Source organism: Hemiscyllium ocellatum, chromosome 7 (assembly GCF_020745735.1).
Source record: "Hemiscyllium ocellatum isolate sHemOce1 chromosome 7, sHemOce1.pat.X.cur, whole genome shotgun sequence".
Classification (NCBI taxonomy): domain Eukaryota; kingdom Metazoa; phylum Chordata; class Chondrichthyes; order Orectolobiformes; family Hemiscylliidae; genus Hemiscyllium; species Hemiscyllium ocellatum.
Window position 1 is genome coordinate 69,601,105 of NC_083407.1, and position 19,251 is coordinate 69,620,355.

Consider the following 19,251-nt stretch of genomic DNA (forward strand, 5'->3'; position numbering starts at 1 on the left):
TAATGCTCTTCATCATTGCACCAATTACAATGGAGCTCTTGGCCTTTGGTGCTGCCATGACTATCTAGGACAGTGTAAATGATTGCTTAATATCACTTTGCAGCTCAACCCTCACCTATCATCCTGCAGTGGATGAATGTGGATGAAGTAGAAGCAAATCATGCAAAAATGGACTGTCTACCTTCCTCTCTTCCCCCTCTTCCCTCACTCCCACTTTTCCTTTCTTCAATATATACCTTACAGTACTAAAGAGCTTCCAGCATTTCAGCATCAGTGCAGTCAGGAACAGCAACACAACAGTGATGACATGGTCCCAACACCCTGACACTTGCAACTCTCATCTCAGATACTGGAACTGCATGAACATTACAGGCTAGTGTGTGTTCATATATCAACACTGCCAGCATGCCATAGCATCATACAGTATAGAAGAGGTCCTTCATCCCATCAAATCTGTGCCACCAAAAATGCACTGACTCTACATTGTCCCACTTTCTCGCACTAGGCATATAGGCTGACTGTTAGGACACCATATGCTCATCCAAGTCCTTTTTAAAGATTGTGAAGTTACTCGCCTCAGCTAACCTTCCAGGTAGTGCATTCCAGATCCCTACTACCCTCTGGGTTAAAAAAAATCCTCATGTCTTTCAAACTAAAATTATGTCCTCTTTGTTTATTGACTCTTCGACTAAGAGAAACAACTGCTTTCTATCCAACCTGTTCCTGCCCCTTATAACCATATACACCTTGATCAGGGTTCGCCCTCAGCTTTCTCTGGTCTAAATAAAACAACAACCCGAGTTTACTGAGCCTCTCTTTGTCATTAAACTGCCCATTCCAATAAATATCTTGATGAGTCTCCTGTGCACCTCTTCCAGTGCAATCACATCCTTACTATATGTTGTGGTCATATCCATCAGAATGATCTGGAATGCCCTTGTAGATATATACTGCCACAAATCCTTTTTCTCTATCTTAGTCTTAGTTACTAATACCAAGTGGGGATGGATGGTCATCTCAGCTCTCCGCAGAATAGTGCTCAGTTTTGATAAACAAAAGAGGTTTATTACATTGTACTTAATAGTTATTTACTTTATACCTGTTACAGTATTATTAAAGGACACTAACTCTCCCCTTACATTCTGCCATTTTAAAATACTATCTGCTACCAGACCTGCAGAATAAACAAATACTATCACTTGCCCTTCTCTGGATTTCTTCTGCAATGCAGTCCAGTTTCATTCCCTATCTGTAGTATCTTTGATTTTAAATCTGCTTGGGAATGCAATATCTTTCTCCATTGTCATTGAATTTAACTGCTGTTGTATCTCTTACATAAATGATTTACTTGAAAGCTGTGCAAGAATTATTTGTAGATGCTACAGGTTTTACTGTCCAATGTTCTAAATTGTGCAGTCACTTCAGTTGTATTAAATGTTATTTTCAGCAAATTATTTAATTTTTAAAATTACTGGAGACTGAAGAAAATTTGCTCATAAATACTTATCATTAATAAGCATTGCTTTTCAGGGAAGTTTTTTTTAACTTCTTATTTTCCTTTTTAGAATTTGGCATTGATTTTGTTCACCACATTTGAAAGACTTGTGAAAAATGGAAGAAAGACTGTTCATGCAATTTTCCAATTCCTCTTAATGACTTATATAGTGACTGTAACAAGGTCAGCGAGGTGGAGCTCACAGAATAGGAGTTCCCTGACTGGGGCTGTTAATCTGGTCCAATCAGGGAGCCCTGACTGACAGATGTAAACAGGAATGTCAGAGATTGTCTTCACTCTAAGAGCTGGCGCTGAGGAAACTGGACCAGTGTCAAGTACTATTATGTATAGATAAAGGGTGACTTGATGATGGGATACCAGCTCTATGGAGTTATTTCAGTGGTGTTGAGAAATTCGCTTTCGACAACTGTCTTTGAGTTCAGGTAAGCATTCCTGGCATTATGTTGTCATTTGGGAAGTTTGATATTCTATCCTGCCATGGTAGACTGGGCCCAGTCTGTGGAAAGAATACGTTGTATTTTCTGGGCAAATGACATTGGGGCAGATGAAAAGCAACGAGTAATTTTCCTGACAGCTTGTGGACCGCAGCTTTTTTGGTCATTAGGAGCCTAACGTTTCTTGAGGGACCAGATATCAGAAGGTTTCAAGAGTTGACAAATTTAGTTAAGGAATATTATGACCCCAAGCCTCCTCTAATTCTGACATGCTATCAGTTTTACCCAGCAGTTCGAGAACTAGGGAATTCTGTTGGGACTTTTAATGAGGAGAAAGTGAGGACTGCAGATGCTGGAGACCAGAGTTGAAAAATGTGGTGCTGGAAAAACACAGCAGGCCAGGCAGCATCCGAGGAGCAGGAGAATCAACATTTCGGGCATAAGCCCTTCTCCTGCTCCTCGGATGCTGCCTGGCCTGCTGTGTTTTTCCAGCACCACATTTTTCAACTCTGGTCTCCAGCATCTGCAGTCCTCACTTTCTCCTAGTTGATCTTAACCTACTGCGAATCCTCTTGCAAGGATGCCTACCTTGAAGAAGCTCTCCTCCTCCCTCTATAAGGATCTCAGTGAGTCCCTCTCTCACTGCATTCCCCAGGTCATCTCCTCTGCCCTGAAGCTCTTTAGCCATGTCCTGAAACAGACTCGCTACCACAGCCACATCTCCTTCCTCAGTGCCTGCCTATGGAACTGACTGACCCCGCATGGACTCCGGGATTTTTAATGAGGCAGAGGCATGTGATTTTGGTTTAACCGCTTGATATGTAGGATTAATGATGTAACCATGCGAAACCAACTACTAGCTGAAATCCAAATGGACTTCAAACAGGCTCTACAATTGGTTTTGTAATTAGAAAATGTGGCAGGTGTAGCTTATACGTTACACAGTATACCAATGGAATTGGACACCCTTGCTATCTTACTGAGCTTAGGGAACACCACTTGAGTGAAGACATAACTTCACTCAGAACATATCCTGAACAGAGGGGCTCTAGGTCAGCCCACAGCAGAACCCCAAACCAAAGTCAAGCCTCGGGAAAATGGTTAAAATTTTCTTCAGGATCTGGGTAGGCAAGCCATTGTAGTCACTGCAAGTATACAGACAAGACATCAAGAGTCTCACTAGCAACAAAAACAGAAGTTGCTGGAAAAGCTCAGTAGGTCTGGCAACATCTGTGAAGAGAAATCAAAGTTAACGTTTTGGCTCCAATGACCCTTCCTCAGAACTGAAGAGTCCCACTAGGCCTGAATTGAGTAAAAGAACTTATAGGTTAGTATCCAGGACAGTGCACACCCTGGATAGCTCACCTACACTTGGTTTGGAACAGTTAAATTGCTTAGCACCAGTCACCCAGTTATAACAGAGGTTGATACCGGTGCAGCTGTATTGGTGACTGCAGAACCAGCATTTCACAAAATATTCTTGGGACTCAAACCATTAAGGATGTGTGACCTTGGCTAGACTGAGGACTTATACCAGGGAACCTTTATCGATAAAGGGTACAACTCCGATTCTGGTCTCTTAGGAGAAGTTTTTGGTTCAGTTACCGATGATTGTAGTGAAAGACTTGGACCCAAGCCTTATGGGGTGAAATTAGTTCAGAAAAATTCACTTTGATTGGCTCAATATTCTTTGATTAGAAAATGGCTGCCTGAGTGAAGTCCTACTTAAATTCCTGGAAGTTTATCAGGCGGGTCTAGGGATTATCAAAGGAGCCAAGACCACCTTATATTTTGATCAGGAATTCCACGATTCTGCAAGGCCTGTCCAGTGCCATTGGCCTTATCGGCAAAAGTAGAGACAGAAAGCAGAAGGTTGGAAACTGAAGGAATCATCAAGCCCGCCCAGTTTGCGGAATGGGCAGCACTAGTTGCACCAATTTTGAAGCTGTTTTTCGCGGCTGGATAAATACCTAATCCCTCGCGGAGAGGACGTTTAAGAAACCTGGCAGCGGTTGGTGGGGCTGTCCTTCACAGAGTGGACATGAGTCACAAGTACTTGCAATTGCGGTTAGATGAGGATTCCCAGAAGTATGCTACAATTAATCCCTATAAGTGTTTGTACCAATACACAAGACTGCCAATTGAGGTGTCATCAGCCTGGGCATTTTTCATTGGAAGATGGAATACATTTTGCAAGGTCCTACCCCGGGTTTCCATTTATTTAACAGCCATTTTTACGTTTTCAAAAAAACACATAACCGAAATTCTTAGCCAGCAGGGGGAGCCGAACGCCACAGCTGGAGTAAACAGTCATTTTAAGAAATACTATCATTCTAAATCTGTAATATAAGTACAGGACAATCAAATTTACACTAATCAGCTCCAAGAATAGGAATATTAAAACAAATGTACTGGCAGCCTAGGACAGATCAATGACGCAGACATTAGCTACTGGTTGTAACTCATGGTGTAAGTGGACATTTTACTGAGTTTAAACTGCCATTGGTACATGGATGAATATTTTGTCTGATAAGTTAAAATGATTAAAACAGATCAAGGTAAAACCTTCTATAATTAAATTGCAAAAGGCAGAAGGACCAGGCTTGGAAGGCAAAAGACAGATCATGGCATGACTAAAGCAGTTTTGCTTATCAGCAGGTTAATATGCTCAAGATTAAAGCTGACCAATCAAGTAGACAGGGTTTTCAAAGAAGACCACAGCAGAATTTAATGAAACTTTTTCTAAATTATTTTCTGGAATAGTAAACCTCAGAAAACTGCAGACAGATGCAACACCAATTTGCAACTCCAACTCCAAGAGAGGAACACACTCAGTAATAGAAGATTAAGATAAAAAGAATGCAGGGCCAAAGAGTATTTGCACAAATCACCAAACCCACTAAATGGTGCTATTGGTCACTATTCCTAAACCAAGTGGGAATATCAGATCAAATAGACCAGACACAATTTAAGAAGGCTATACAACAGGAAGGTAAAAACAATGACTGCAGATGCTGGAAACCAGATTCTGGATTAGTGGTGCTGGAAGAGCACAGCAGTTCAGGCAGCATCCAAAGTGCAGCGAAAAAGTCTACCTAATGTCATCAGTTAATAATTGTTTAGCAAAAGCTGGTGAGGCACACTGTTCACTAAATTATGCAGAAGCAGTGGATATTGGCCAGTAACCTCAAAACAAGAATCAAGATTGTCAATTACTATTTTACCAACTTTTGTTCAATACGTCTAATCGACTGCCTTTGAAATATTCCAGAAGTCCAACATAATAAAGGATTAGATGCTACTCAGACACTATCTTCATTCACACTTCAATAAAGGAGGAAAATGATCATAGAGTTAGGGATGTTCTGAAAACACTGCAGGGGGTAAGCTAAATACCAAGCAATGAGTGTGAATGCAGAAAACCTGTGATCAAGTTCTCAGTGCAAGCTACAGGCATAATGTTTCTCTTCAGAAAATGAAGGTGATCAGAGACCTGAGTCAAGATTAGAGTGGTGCTGGAAATGCACAGCAGGTCAGGCAGCATTCGAGGAGCAGGAAAATCGACGTTTCGGGCTGAAGCTCTTTATCAGGAATGAGGCCGGAAGGCTCAGGGGTGGAGAGATAAATGGGACAGGGTGGGGCTGGGGGAGAAGGTAGCTGGAAGTGCAATAGGTGAATGGAGGGTAAAGGTGATAGGTTGGAGAGGAGGGTGGAGCAGATAGGTGGGAAGGAAGACGGACAGGTAGAACAGGTCATGGGGACGGTGCTGAGCTGGAAGTTTGGAACTGGGGTAAGGTGGGGGGAGGGGAAATGAGGAAACTGGTGAAATCCACATTGATGCCCTGGGGTTGAAGGGTTCCGAGGTGGAAAATGAGGCGTTCTTCCTCCATGCGTCGAATAGTGAGGGAGCAGCGGTGGAGGAGGCCCAGGACCTGCGTATCCTCGGCACAGTGGGAGGGGGAGTTGAAATGTTCAGCTACAGGGCGGTGGGATTGATTGATGCGGGTGTCATGGAGGGGTGGCATGGTGGCTCAGTGGTTAGCACTGCTATCTCACAGCACCAGTGTCCCAGGTTCAATTCCAGCCTTGGTGACTGTCTGTGTGGAGTTTGCACATTCTCCATATGTCTGTGTGGGTTTCCTCCGGGTGCTCTGGTTTCCTCCCACAGTCCAAAGAAGTGCAGGTCAGGTGAATTGGCCATGCTAAATTGCCCAAAGTGTTAGGTGCATTAATCAGAGGGAAATAGGTCTGGGTGGGTTACTGTTCGGAGGGTTGGTGTGGAATCGTTGGGCTGAAGGGCCTGTTCCCACACTGTAGGGAATCTAATCTAGCAATCCTATATTGGGTGGCAGAGTGGGTAAGTTGTTAGCTCTCCTGCCTCACGACATCAAGGACCTGGGTTTGATTACAGTCCAAATGAGTCCCAGGCTGGGCTATCATGGAGGCAGTAAGTCCTGGAAGCATGTCCCAGGTCACGTTGGCATGGGGGCAGCGAGTCCTGATGTGATCCCAGGCCAGGCCAGTGCAGGGGCAGTGAGTCCCAGAGGCGAGGCCCAGGCCAGGCCATCATGGTGGCAGTAAGTCCCAGGCCAGGCCGGGCTAGCACAGGGGGCAGTGAATCCCCGGCCAGGCCAGCGCGGGGGCAGTGAGTCCCAGGCCAGGCCAGCGCAGGGGCAGTGAGTCCCAGGCCAGGCCAGCGTGAGGGCAGTGAGTCCCAGGCCAGGCCAGCGCGGGGGCAGTGAGTCCCAGGCCAGGCCAGTGTGGGGGCAGTGAGTCCCAGGCCAGGCCAGTGTGAGGGCAGTGATTCCCAGGCCAGGCTAGTGTGGGGGCAGTGAGTCCCAGGCCAGGCTGGCGCGAGGGCAGTGAGTCCCAGGCCAGGCTGGTGTGAGGGCAGTGATTCTCAGGTCAGGCTAGTGTGGGGACAGTGAGTCCCAGATCAGGCCAGTGTGAGGGCAGTGAGTCCCAGGCCAGGCCAGTGTGGGGGCAGTGAGTCCCAGGCCAGGCTAGTGTGGGGGCAGTGAGTCCCAGGCCAGGCCAGTGTGGGGGCAGTGATTCCCAGGGCAGGATAGTGGGGGGGCAGTGATTCCCAGGGCAGGATAGTGGGGGGGCAGTGATTCCCAGGCCAGGCTAGTGTGGGGGCAGTGAGTCCCAGGCCAGGCCAGTGTGGGGGCAGTGATTCCCAGGGCAGGATAGTGGGGGGGGCAGTGAGTCCCAGGCCAGGCTAGTGTGGGGGCAGTGAGTCCCAGGCCAGGCCAGTGTGGGGGCAGTGATTCCCAGGGCAGGATAGTGGGGGGGCAGTGATTCCCAGGGCAGGATAGTGGGGGGGCAGTGATTCCCAGGCCAGGCTAGTGTGGGGGCAGTGAGTCCCAGGCCAGGCCAGTGTGGGGGCAGTGATTCCCAGGTCAGGCCGGCGTGGGGACAGTGAGTCCCAGGCCAGGCCGGCGCGGGGGCAGTGAGTCCCAGGCCAGGCCAGTGTGGGGGCAGTGATTCCCAGGTCAGGCTAGTGTGGGGGCAGTGAGTCCCAGGCCAGGCCAGTGTGGGGGCAGTGAGTCCCAGGCCAGGCCAGTGTGGGGGCAGTGATTCCCAGGTCAGGCCGGCGTGGGGACAGTGAGTCCCAGGCCAGGCTAGTGTGGGGGCAGTGAGTCCCAGGCCAGGCTAGTGTGGGGGCAGTGAGTCCCAGGCCAGGCCGGCGCGGGGGTAGTGATTCCCAGGCCAGGCCGGCACGAGGGCAGTGAGTCCCAGGCCAGGATAGTGGGGGGACAGTGAGTCCCAGGCCAGGCCGGCACGAGGGCAGTGAGTCCCAGGCCAGGATAGTGGGGGGACAGTGAGTCCCAGGCCAGGATAGTGGGGGGACAGTGAGTCCCAGGCCAGGCCGGCACAAGGGCAGTGAGTCCCAGGCCAGGCCACTTGGGGGGGGGAGGAGGGGAGGGGCAGTGAGTCCCAGGCCAGGCCAGTGTGGGGGCAGTGAGTCCCAGGTCAGGCCGGCACAAGGGCAGTGAGTCCCAGGCCAGGCCACTTGGGGGGGGAGGAGGGGAGGGGCAGTGAGTCCCAGGCCAGGCCAGTGTGGGGGCAGTGAGTCCCAGGCCAGGCCAGCCCAGTGTGGGGGCAGTGAGTCCCAGGCCAGGCCAGTGTGGGGGCAGTGAGTCCCAGGCCAGGCCGGCACAAGGGCAGTGAGTTGCAGATCGGTGTTGAGGTGAGCCCCTTGGGGCCTAGATTTGAGGCATCGAGGTTTGAAAGCCCAGCCCATTGGTCTGAAGGCTGACTGCTGGCACAGACTTAGTGAAAATTTGAGTATTTTTAAAAATGAAAACTTCTTTATTCGTTATCATATACTGATTTTTACCTTATAATTCTTTCAAGTCTATAACACATACCCTGTACCTAAGATGGCAGTGAAGTGGTGACATTACAAATGTTTTACTGCACTCATTCAAGTGCACGTTTCAATAAAGGTGAATTCAATTCAATTCACCTTGATACCAGAAGTGGATGGTAATTCAGAATGAGGCGTCAGAACCATAAAATAACTCCTGAAGCAGACTAACTACTTTGATTTGACTCTGTGTTGCGAATCACCACCATTGCAGAATACACTACTATCAGCAGAATTACTAATTGGAGAAGATTGTGAATGCAAGTTCTTTCATTGTCTCAGAAATTACAATCACAAATTACCATGGAAGACCACAATCAAGTGAGACAGTATGACAATATGAAGTGAGACAATATGAAGATGTTTCAAGAGCAAAACAAACCAGGATCTTCAATCATCACCATCATTGAGCAAGAAAACTGTGACGCTTCAGCCAGGAGAAAGAGTGTGCATCCTCAACAGACATCAAGAATGAGTTGGTGTTAAGATGGAATTCCTGATGATTGATTCCTGATGAAGGGCTTATGCTCGAAACGTCGAATTCTCTATTCCTGAGATGCTGCCTAACCTGCTGTGCTTTGACCAGCAACACATTTGCAGTTAAGATGGAATAGCCAATGTGTTTCTACATTTTGTGGAAATATCACAAATTATTATCAAAGAAACCAAAGGGCCTTAATGTCTTTGAAAATAGAACCAGTGGCTGTATTCCTGCTATTCTGAAGAAGACAAGAAGATAGAGGAACCGTGAAAGCTCCGCAAGTATCCAAAGAAAGCTCATGCAAGGAGAACTTGCAAGGACAAGCTCATGCAAGGAGTAAACATGCCATACTATCATTCTCAGAAGCAAATTTGATTGAGATTGAGGTGGGGTGGTGTGCTATATCTGTAAATAATGAAAACAAAGATTTGTGGGATGATGTGAAGGAATGGGTTTAAAATTGAGTCTCTGGGGTCATGATAGAATGATGTAACATGTGACTAAGATAAGCTGAAAAGAATTACATAGAGAAGGCACTCTGAGTTAGTCTGAATCAAAGCCTGCATGTTGTGTTAATATGTCAATAAAAAGGTTGTTGTTCAAATGTATCCAGACTAATGCAGATTCATGTAGACAAGATCCTCCAATCACACTGACCTGAAGATGAAACATTTCATACATGGACACATGGTTAACTAGTCAGAATGCTGTTCTTGGTGATAGTTCCCAGTTCAATAGGAAAAAGGAAAGTGAAATCAGAAGTTAAATGGTGACAGAATACATTAGACTGAAAAAGAAAAAAACAAAGTATGGAAAAGCAAGAAACACATTAAACAGCCCACAAAGCAAAAGAATTGAAGCAGAAGTCAGCTTTGTTTTTCTCCTGTTAAAAAAGGAACACAGTCTCCAATCCATAATTCAAGTTCCCATCTGAATTTCTCCCAAACATTCAAAATGAAACAAAGTGATGAGTGACTTGTTGAGGGGTATCATTTCAAAAATTGAGAGTGAGTTCACCTATTCCCTTGTGCCCAAGGTCATATTTGATTGTTTCTGTGTGTGTTGGTTGATGTTAATGAGAAACTAGGGAATCACTCCTCCTGGGCTCGGTCACCTCCATGTGTTGATTCTTGTTCAATTACACTTCTGTGAAGCACCCTGAGATATTTTCCACTATGTTAGAGGAGCTATGTCAATGCAAGCTGATGTTTCTTAGAGTAGTGAGAACATTTTGCCATATGTTAAAAATACAGAAGTTTACTTAATTGGAAGTGAATGACAAAAATACCTTTTCACTTGGAACTTAGATAAATTCCTAAACATAGAAGTGAAAGCCAGTTGGCTTACAAATCAAATACGAATTTACTTGAAATTTGTTTAAAACATTTACCATTGCCTTAGTTCAAGTTCTACAACTGCAATGCCAGTTGAAGATAATTCTGAATTGACAGTCACTGAAGGAAAATTTAAAGCAGTCACAGTAAATAAAACAAAAGAAAATCGCAAGGCTATCCTTCTAGGTTTCTTTTTGTTTCATTTCCACTGTCCTGAGGTTCCTGATTTCCAATTTAAATGAGTCCTTAGGCAGCACTTGCCTAATTAAAGAAATTTATTAGGTTGTTTGGAGGCCCTCACAGTAAAACTGGATCATCAATTCAGTGTTCATTTATACTCATTTCTAGCAATAGCACTCAAAAACAGGAATCCTTCCCAATCTCATTCTTCTCTGTGATGTCAGAGATGTGAGATGCTGGAACATTTCAATGGCTTATTATTGGGTATGGAGATCACAATGCATGGTCAACCCGTGCCCAGTCTCATTGAGGTTGGCAGCATCTGCCCCTCACATAGAGTCATAGAGATGTACAGCACGGAAACAGACCCTTCGGTCCAACCCATCCACGCTGACCAGATATTTTAACCCAATCTAGTCCCACCTGCCAGCACCCGGCCCATATCCCTCCAAACCCTTCCTATTCATATACCCATCCAAATGCCTCTTAAATGTTGCAATTGTACCAGCCTCCACCACTTCCTCTGGCAGCTCATTCCATACATGTACCACCCTCTGCGTGAAAAGGTTGCCTCTTAGGTCTCTTTTATATCTTTCCCCTTTCACCCTAAACCGATGCCCTCTAATTCTGGACTTCCCGACCCCAGGGTTAAGATTTTGTCTATTTATCCTATCCATGCCCCTCATAATTTTGTAAACCTCTATAAGGTCACCCCTTAGCCTCCGATGCTCCAGGGAAAACAGCCCCAGCCTGTTCAGCCTCTCCCTATAGCTCAGATCCTGGAACCCTGGCATCATCCTTGTAGATGTTTTCTGAACCCTTTCAAGTTTCACAACATCTTGCTGATAGGAAGGAGACCAGAATTGCACGCAATATTCCAACAGTGGCCTAACCAATGTCCTGTACAGCTGCAACATGACCTCCCAACACCTGTACTCAATACTCCGACCACAGAAAGAAAACAAACTAAACGCCTTCTTCACTATCCTATCTACCTGTAACTCCTCTTTCAAGGAGCTATGAACCTGCACTCCAAGGTCTCTTTGTTCAGCAACACTGCCTAGGATCTTCCCATTAAGTGTATAAATCCTGCTAAGATTTGCTTTCCCAAAATGCAGCACCTCGCATTTATCTGAATTAAACTCCATCTGCCACCTCTCAGCCCATTGGCCCATCTGGTCCAGATCCTGTTGTAATCTGAGGTAACCTTCTTCGCTGGCCACTGCACCTCCAATTTTAGTGTCATCTGCAAACTTACTAACTGTACCTCTTATGCTTGCATCCAAATCATTTATGTAAATAACAAAAAGTAGAGGACCCAGCACCGATTCTTGTGGCACTCCACTGGTCACAGGCCTCCAGCCTGATGTGCTTAAGCTTCAGATGAACTTCCTCCCACGTTGCTTCACTTAAATCTATCTACATATCCTCTATTCCTAACTCTCTCCAGCTTCCCCTTAAATACATATACATAGCTCACCCCAACTACTCTTTGTGGTCGAGAGATCAACAGTCTGGTCGCTGTCTGGGTAAAGATATTTCTCCTGAATTCCAAATTGGGTTTATTTGTGACTGTCATTTACATTTTTGATCCCTAATTCTGGGCTCACTTGTAAGTATGAAATATCTTAAGAACATAAATTAATCAAATAACATTAATAAAGGGGAAGGCCATTCAGACCCTTCAAGTCCACTCCACCATAACATATGATCATGGTGGATCTTCATCTTCATTTCTACATTGCCAACTGCCCAGCCACAGGTTCATTAATTCCTCTGTCCATCCATCTCAGCCTCAAATATCCTCAATGATAAAGCATCAACAATCCTTTGGGGGAGAGAATGCCAAAGATTTATAATATTTAGAGTAAAGAAATTTCACCTCTGTTCCATCCTAAATGATTGACTCCTTATCCTGACACTACGTTGCATGGGAATATAACTAAGCAACGCAATGAATCATATACTCAGATCAGTTTCTGATTGTGGATGTTGAAAAGCGGAAGGAAAGGGAGAGAGGAAAAGGGAGAGGGTATCAGAAAGGGAAGGCGAGAGGATGTGGATGGAAAATCTGCATTGGATCCTCCTGCAGACAGCTGCTGCTTACCAGACAACAGAAGCCAACATTACTCACAGAAAGTTTTCTGCATTCACCAGAAGTGTTAAAATAAGACACTTAAAAAGAAACGTTAGCGTGAATGTTTGTGAGAACTTAATGACCACATGAAATTGGATTGGATGATAGGACAGTGTACCTTGAGGGACATGACATGAATAATAAGAGGTCAGCAATGAAAGGTCAATTCTACTACTGTTTGCCCAAAGCACAAACAATTTCTATTCAGTTATAGCTATCTAGGGTCATATGTTTGTCAACTTGCTGATTGTTTTAGTTGACCGAATCTGTGGCTTTGGCTTGGATGACTAATTGCCCCATCATGTTTAGGGTTTCCAGTGCTATACAGCAATGGCAAAACAGCAGACTGCTCCTAAGGCATCAACATTTATTAACTTGAGATTCACAAAACTATTAGAGTGTACATGGAATTAATTCGCTGTTAGCTACAGGCCAAACACATTTTATCGGGAGATCATTTGTGCTTGGAAAGAATCAAGTTATAAGAACATGACCATTCACAGAGATGCAATGGCTGGCGTAGTAAATTATCACGTGCCTTTGATGGGAGAAGTATTTCATTTGCTGATCTTTTCTCTGAACTGCTTTCAGAATACTGCAGAAAATGCTTAGGTGCATAACACTTAATTGACTTATCTTATTAATACCAAAAGTAACCTTATTTTAAGTCAAGAGTGTAGTGCTGGAAAAGCACAGCAGGTCAGGCAGTATCCGAGGAGCAGGAGGCTCGACATTTCGGGCATAAGTCCTTCATCAGGAATAAGGCTTGCGGGTCAGGGCTGAGAGATAAATAAGAGGGGGGTGAGATTGGGGGGAAGGTACTGGGAAAGCGATTGGTGGATGAAGGTGAGGGAGAAGGTGATAGGTCGAGGGGGGAGTGATGGAAGGGTCTGCAGGGCAGTGCCAATTGGAGGCTTAGGACTGGGACTTGGGTCAGGGAGGGAAAATGAAGAAGCTGTTGAAATCCATGTTTATCCCGTGTGGTTGCAGGGTCCCCAGGTGGAATATAAGGCATTCCTCCTCTAGGCATTGGGTGGTAACGGTTTGGCGGTGGAGGAAACCCAGGACCTGCATGTCCTTGACAGAGTGGGGAGGGGGCAGTTAAAGTGTTCAGCCACGGAGTGGTTGGTGTGGGTGTCCCCGAGATGTTCTCTGAAATGGTCCGCAAGAAGGTGTCCTGTCTCCCCAATGTATAGGAACCACACCGGGTGGAACGGATATGCAGTAGATGACATTGGTAGAGGTACAGGTGAATTTCTGATGGATGTGGAAGGATCCCTTCGGCCTTGGGTGGAGGTGAGGGGAGTGGTGTGGACGCAGGTTTTGCACTTCCTGCAGTGGCAGGGAAAAGTGTCAGGAGTTGGGTGTGGGCTGGTGGGGGGCGTGAACCTGATGAGGGAGTTGTGAAGGGAACAGAGTTTTCAGAATGCTGATTGGGGTGGGGAGGGAAATATATCTCTGGTGGTGGGAACCGTTTGGAGATGGCGAAAGTGGCAGAGGATGATGTGTGGAGTTTGGTGGGGTGGAAGGTGAGGACCGGGGTGGGTTAGGGGGGTGTTCTGTCCTTGGGAGCAGTAGGGTTCAATGGTGGTGGTGTATGACTTGGAGGAGGGGCACTGGAGGACATCATCAACCATGTGGGAAGGGAAGTTGCGATCGTGGAAGAAGGAGACCATCTGGGACTTTCTGAGATGGAATTGGTGACCTTATTTTAAATCTGACATTCCATCACAATGTTAAAAGAGTCAGTTAGCTGAATGTGCCAATTGGTTACAGATCAAACATTGGAGATAAACCAGTCTTTGTAAATTCCTGCCTGATGTCATAGGCCAAAGAAATAACAGACTATACATCTTATAGAAGTTAAACTTCAATTGCTTAAAGTCATTACCTCATACAGGGGCATACATATCCCATCGATCCATTCCAACTGGAGCCTTGGGAGCTCATCTTTTCTATTACGGTCAAAAATGGCCTGGAAACAATAATAATCAGGAATCAGTTCTTGTTGAAATTGGTCTTAAAGTGTTTTCTGTGGAAATTATCACATTCTAAATATAGGTTTATTGTTTTTACTACTCTCAAATAGAATAGTAAAAGATTTTGAATTGGTTTACTCTATATTTAAATAGACAACAAGACAGATCTCAAAAGTAGACTTTTTGCTTTGAATGCAACTGAGAAATTGAACCCAAAATGTACTTAAAATTGTACAGGTCAGGTGACAAATTAAAATCCCAATAAAATTGTTTGTCAAATCTCAAATGTAGATGCTTCAATGAACAGGTAGAGCAATGGAATATAGTTGGGTTATTTCCTACATTAAAATTATCTGTTGATGTAATTAAGAATGAGAACCTGCAATTTTATTGATACCACTGAAAATAGATTTAATTGCCAAAAATAAGAACTTCTAATAAGTGTCCAGTTCCAGATCTGGTCAGTAACTAGATTTAAAATGATTTAAAAAATCTACTGAATGATTTAATAGTTTCAAAGCAGATTAAACATATTTTTGTATGAAAATGTTTCAAATTTACCTATGAATATCTGTGCATCTAAGAAAATGCACATAATTTGAAAAGCCTTCCTAAAACATCATAATCTAGCAAGTTCAACATGATGAATTAACCACTGTCAAATGAAAGATTAGAAAATATTAACCTAAAAGTGTTTAAGTTAAATATCACATAACACCAGGTTAGAGTCCAATGGGATTATTTGGAAGCACTAGCTTTTTTCCTGCTTTTTTGTGCTGGGTGAGCCAATTTTGCCTGGATTATGATGCTATGAGCATACAAATTAGGAATAAACTAATCAGCCTCTAGAGCCCGCATGTGCCATTTTACAAGATAACCTGATTGTGGCTTCAACTCCACATTTTTGTTTAGCTCCCGAGATCCTTTGACTCCCTTGCTCATTATGAATCTCTCTAACAGCCTTAAAGTATTCAATAATCCAGCCTTTTGCTGTTCTTTGGGGAGAATTCCATTGTCCAAAGATGTCTGAAAGAAACAAAAATGCTGCTCATCTTTAATGGAAGACCCCTTCTTTTCAACTGAATCCCTTGCTGTAGTCTTTCTCAAAAGGTGAAACATCCTTTCAATTTCCACCCTCTCATTAAGATCATCTTTTATCCTTCAATGGATACAGACACAACCTTTACAACCCTTCTTCGTACAATAATTAGCACGGTGGCTCAGTGGTTAGCACTGCTGCCTCACAGCCCAGGCTCCCAGGTTCAAGTCCAGCCTCAGGTGACTGCCTGTGTGGAGTTTTCACATTCTCCCCATGTTTGCGTGGGTTTGCTCTGGTTTCCTCCTGCAATCTAAAGGTGTGCAGGTTAGGTGAATTGGCCATGATAAATTGTCCATCGTGTTCAGGGATGTGTAGATTAGGTGCATTAGTCAGGGATAAATGTAGAGTAATAGGGTAGGGGGATGGGTGGAGTTTGCACATTCTCCCCATGTTTGTGTTGGTTTGCTCTGGTTTCCTCCTGCAACCTAAAAGTGTGCAGGTTAGGTGAATTGGCCAACATAAATTGTCCATAATGTTCAGGGATGTATAGGTTAGGTGTATTAGCCAGGGAGGAGAAAGTAAGGACTGCAAATGCTGGAGATCAGAGCTGAAAAATGTGTTGCTGGAAAAGCGCAGCAGGTCAGGCTGCAGGCCAGAGCAGAAGAATCGACGTTTCGGGCATAAGCCCTTCTTCAGTCAGGGATAAATGTAGAGTAAAAGGGTAGGGGAATGGGTCTGGGTGGGTTACTAATATAGAGGTCAATGAATACTCTACACATTTCTAAGTAGACACCGGAGCAGGAGTCTGTCTACTTTCTAAGTCTGTATAGTATAGGAGCAGAAGTAGATTATTTGGTCTATTGGGACTATTCAATGAGATCATGGTTGATATAATAATGCTCGACTTCATTTTTCTGCCTATTAACCATAACCCTCACTTCCCTTAGTGATTAAAAATCTGTCTGTCTCAGCCTTGAATACACTGTGAGAAATTGTGCTATAGGTTATCTTTATTAGCTCATTCATCAACTAGCTATGTTCTTTAATACCAGGTTCCTGTTCATTTATTCATAACCCTTTACTAACCCATTATTCATTCATTCATTCATAAAACTGTGATTCTGTAGTATATTTTACGAGGTAGACTAAAATTAAAACAATACTTCCAAACCCATTACTGCTCCTTCAACCATTATCAGACCTATTTACATTAAAAGCTACCTCTGAATAAATATCAAAGACCACTAACCTGAGGTCCTGGGCCTCCTTCACCACTATTCCCTCACCACCAGACGCCTGGAGGAAGAACACCTCATCTTCCGCCTCGGAACACTTCAACCCCAGGGCATCAATGTGGACTTCAACAGTTTCCTCATTTACCCTTCCCCCACCTCACCCTAGTTCCAAACTTCCAGCTCAGCACTGTCCCCATGACTTGTCCTACCTGCCTAGCTTCTTTCCACCTATCCACTCCACCCTCCCCTCCTGACCTATCACCTTCATTCCCTCCCCCACTCACCTATTGTACTTTATGCTACTTTCTCCCCACCCTCACCATCCTCTCACTTATCTCTCCACCCTTCAGGTTTTCTGCCTATACTCCTGATGAAGGGCTTTTGCCTGAAACGTCGATTTTACTGTTCCTCGGATGCTGCCTGAACTGCTGTGCTCTTCCAGCACCACTAATCCAGAATCTGGCTTCCAGCATCTGCAGTCATTGTTTATACCCAAAAGAATACATCCCTGCTATCTTGTCTCCATGATCTATCCATAAGATTATATTATTAATCAGCCCATACCAACCATCTCTCGGCCCTGCATAGATTACAGAACACTAAACAGTTTGCCCAGTTAGTAAGTACCTGTGAAATACCTTTTTTTTAACTGGGCCATTATCCCTTTAAGAAACTAACTGACAAAACAGTGCTTATGTGAAATTGCATGAATGAATGAAACTTACACTGGCAAATAGTAAACAAACCTCACAACCCAGCTGCTAATCAACTTAATACTCTTTATTCTTTTATTAAGTACAGGTTTCTAACTTGTTTAGAGTATATAGGCTTAGTATTTTTACTAACAATTACGAGTTTAAAAGACAAAAGGACTAACACCTTTTAATTATGCAAGCAGATTGGACAGGCACTCTTAATCCTATCAGGTGTAGCAGCCAGCATTAGCACATGGTTTAACCCATCTACTGTCTCCCAGGTCAGAAAGAGGAGAACTAGAGAAAGGACAGAAGCCCCTCGAGCCTCTGTGTACTATAGATAAAATAATGTGACACATAGTAATGGAATTTTAATATATGTAAGAACCTTGTATAAAAAGGCTACTGTAAGAACTGTATTTTGGGATTCTATGGCTGCCACGAACTGGTGTTACTGCAGTTGCTGAATAAAGAGGCGATTTTCACCACTCACTGATTTCAGTTGTTATTTGAACACAATTCCATAACACTTAATGACCCAGCCTCAACAGCAGTAAAGAATTCCACTACCCTCAGAGGACAAAAGTCAGGTACATTGCAACCTTCATCACTTAGACCACAAGGTCAGGAGGGATCAATCTGAAGATCAAAATGCATTGCAAAGCTCAAATCCAAGGACAGAAAATCATTTGAAACACTACAGAAAAACCAAACTAAGGATGCTCATTATTAGGCAGAAAGGCATGTATGTACTTGAAATGAATTTACAAAATGGAAAAAAAACCTAAAGAACCAAAGCAGTGAATTCAGATCTGAATTCCCAAAATTGCTCAAAGGAACAAGTGAACTGTAAGTAATGGATGTATCATGCTCAGAAAAAAATCCAAAACCGAGTTATCTGTATCTACCTAGAGCGAAACTCAACATAATGCTGAGGTGGATAGAGACGCAGAGGGAGATAGAGAGTAATATGGAGTAAAGATTACAACAGGAACAGAGTTAAAAATCACACAACAGCAGGCTATAGTCCAACAGGTTTATTTGGAAGTACTAGCTTTCAGAGCGTTACTCCTTCATCAGGTACCTAGTAGGGAAGGATCATAAGACACAGAATTTATAACAACAGATCAGTGTCGTGCAAAAGAAACAACATATTGAACAAACCTAGATTGCTGATAAGTATTTCATCTTTTAGAATGGGTTGCAGGTTTCGGTTCATTAATAGGTAAATCCCAGAACTTCTTTCAAGTCACATTCTCAAGATAACTGAAGGTTTTAATAAAAAAAAGACATCTCAGCTCAGACAATGTATTAATGATGTGACTTCCTTGAGTCAGACTGGTTCTCTTTCCAAAGTAGGAATTTATAAAATGTTACATGGATTGACTGCTTGGATTGACTGCCTGCAGATTGTGTACTTTTTGAACAAAAATAGAATGTATCTGCAAATACAATTTTGCAAATACAAATTTTTTAAAAAATGCACCTGTTTTAATAATGCACCTTAATTTATCTTGAAAATGGTACTTAAAAAGAAATTCTGGGATTTACATATTAATAAACTGAAATCTGCAACCCATTCTAAAAGACTTATCAGCAATCTAGGTTTGTTCAATATATTGTTTCAGTTGCCTGACACTGTGATCTTTTGCTATAAATTCTGTGTCTAATGATCTTGCTCCATGAGCTACCAGCAGCACGCTGAAAGCTAGTACTTCTAAATAAATTTGTTGGACTATAACCTGGTTATAGTCCAGGTTGATGACATCACCAACCCAAAGAAACCCAAACATTCAAATAGAAATCAGGAATTTTCAGCATTGCTTCGCATGAGGCCCACTGAAGATG

At 43.8% G+C, this 19,251-nt stretch overlaps 1 protein-coding gene across 1 annotated transcript in view; it reads right to left on the minus strand.

Annotated features, from left to right (window-relative positions):
* The window catches only part of pde11a (phosphodiesterase 11a), a 394,952-nt gene that overhangs the window by 3,612 nt on the left and 372,089 nt on the right, over positions 1-19,251 (minus strand). Inside the window, exon 19 of the mRNA XM_060828117.1 lies at positions 14,347-14,430. Coding sequence (XP_060684100.1) covers positions 14,347-14,430 — 84 coding nt within the window. The remainder of the gene's footprint in view (positions 1-14,346; positions 14,431-19,251) is intronic.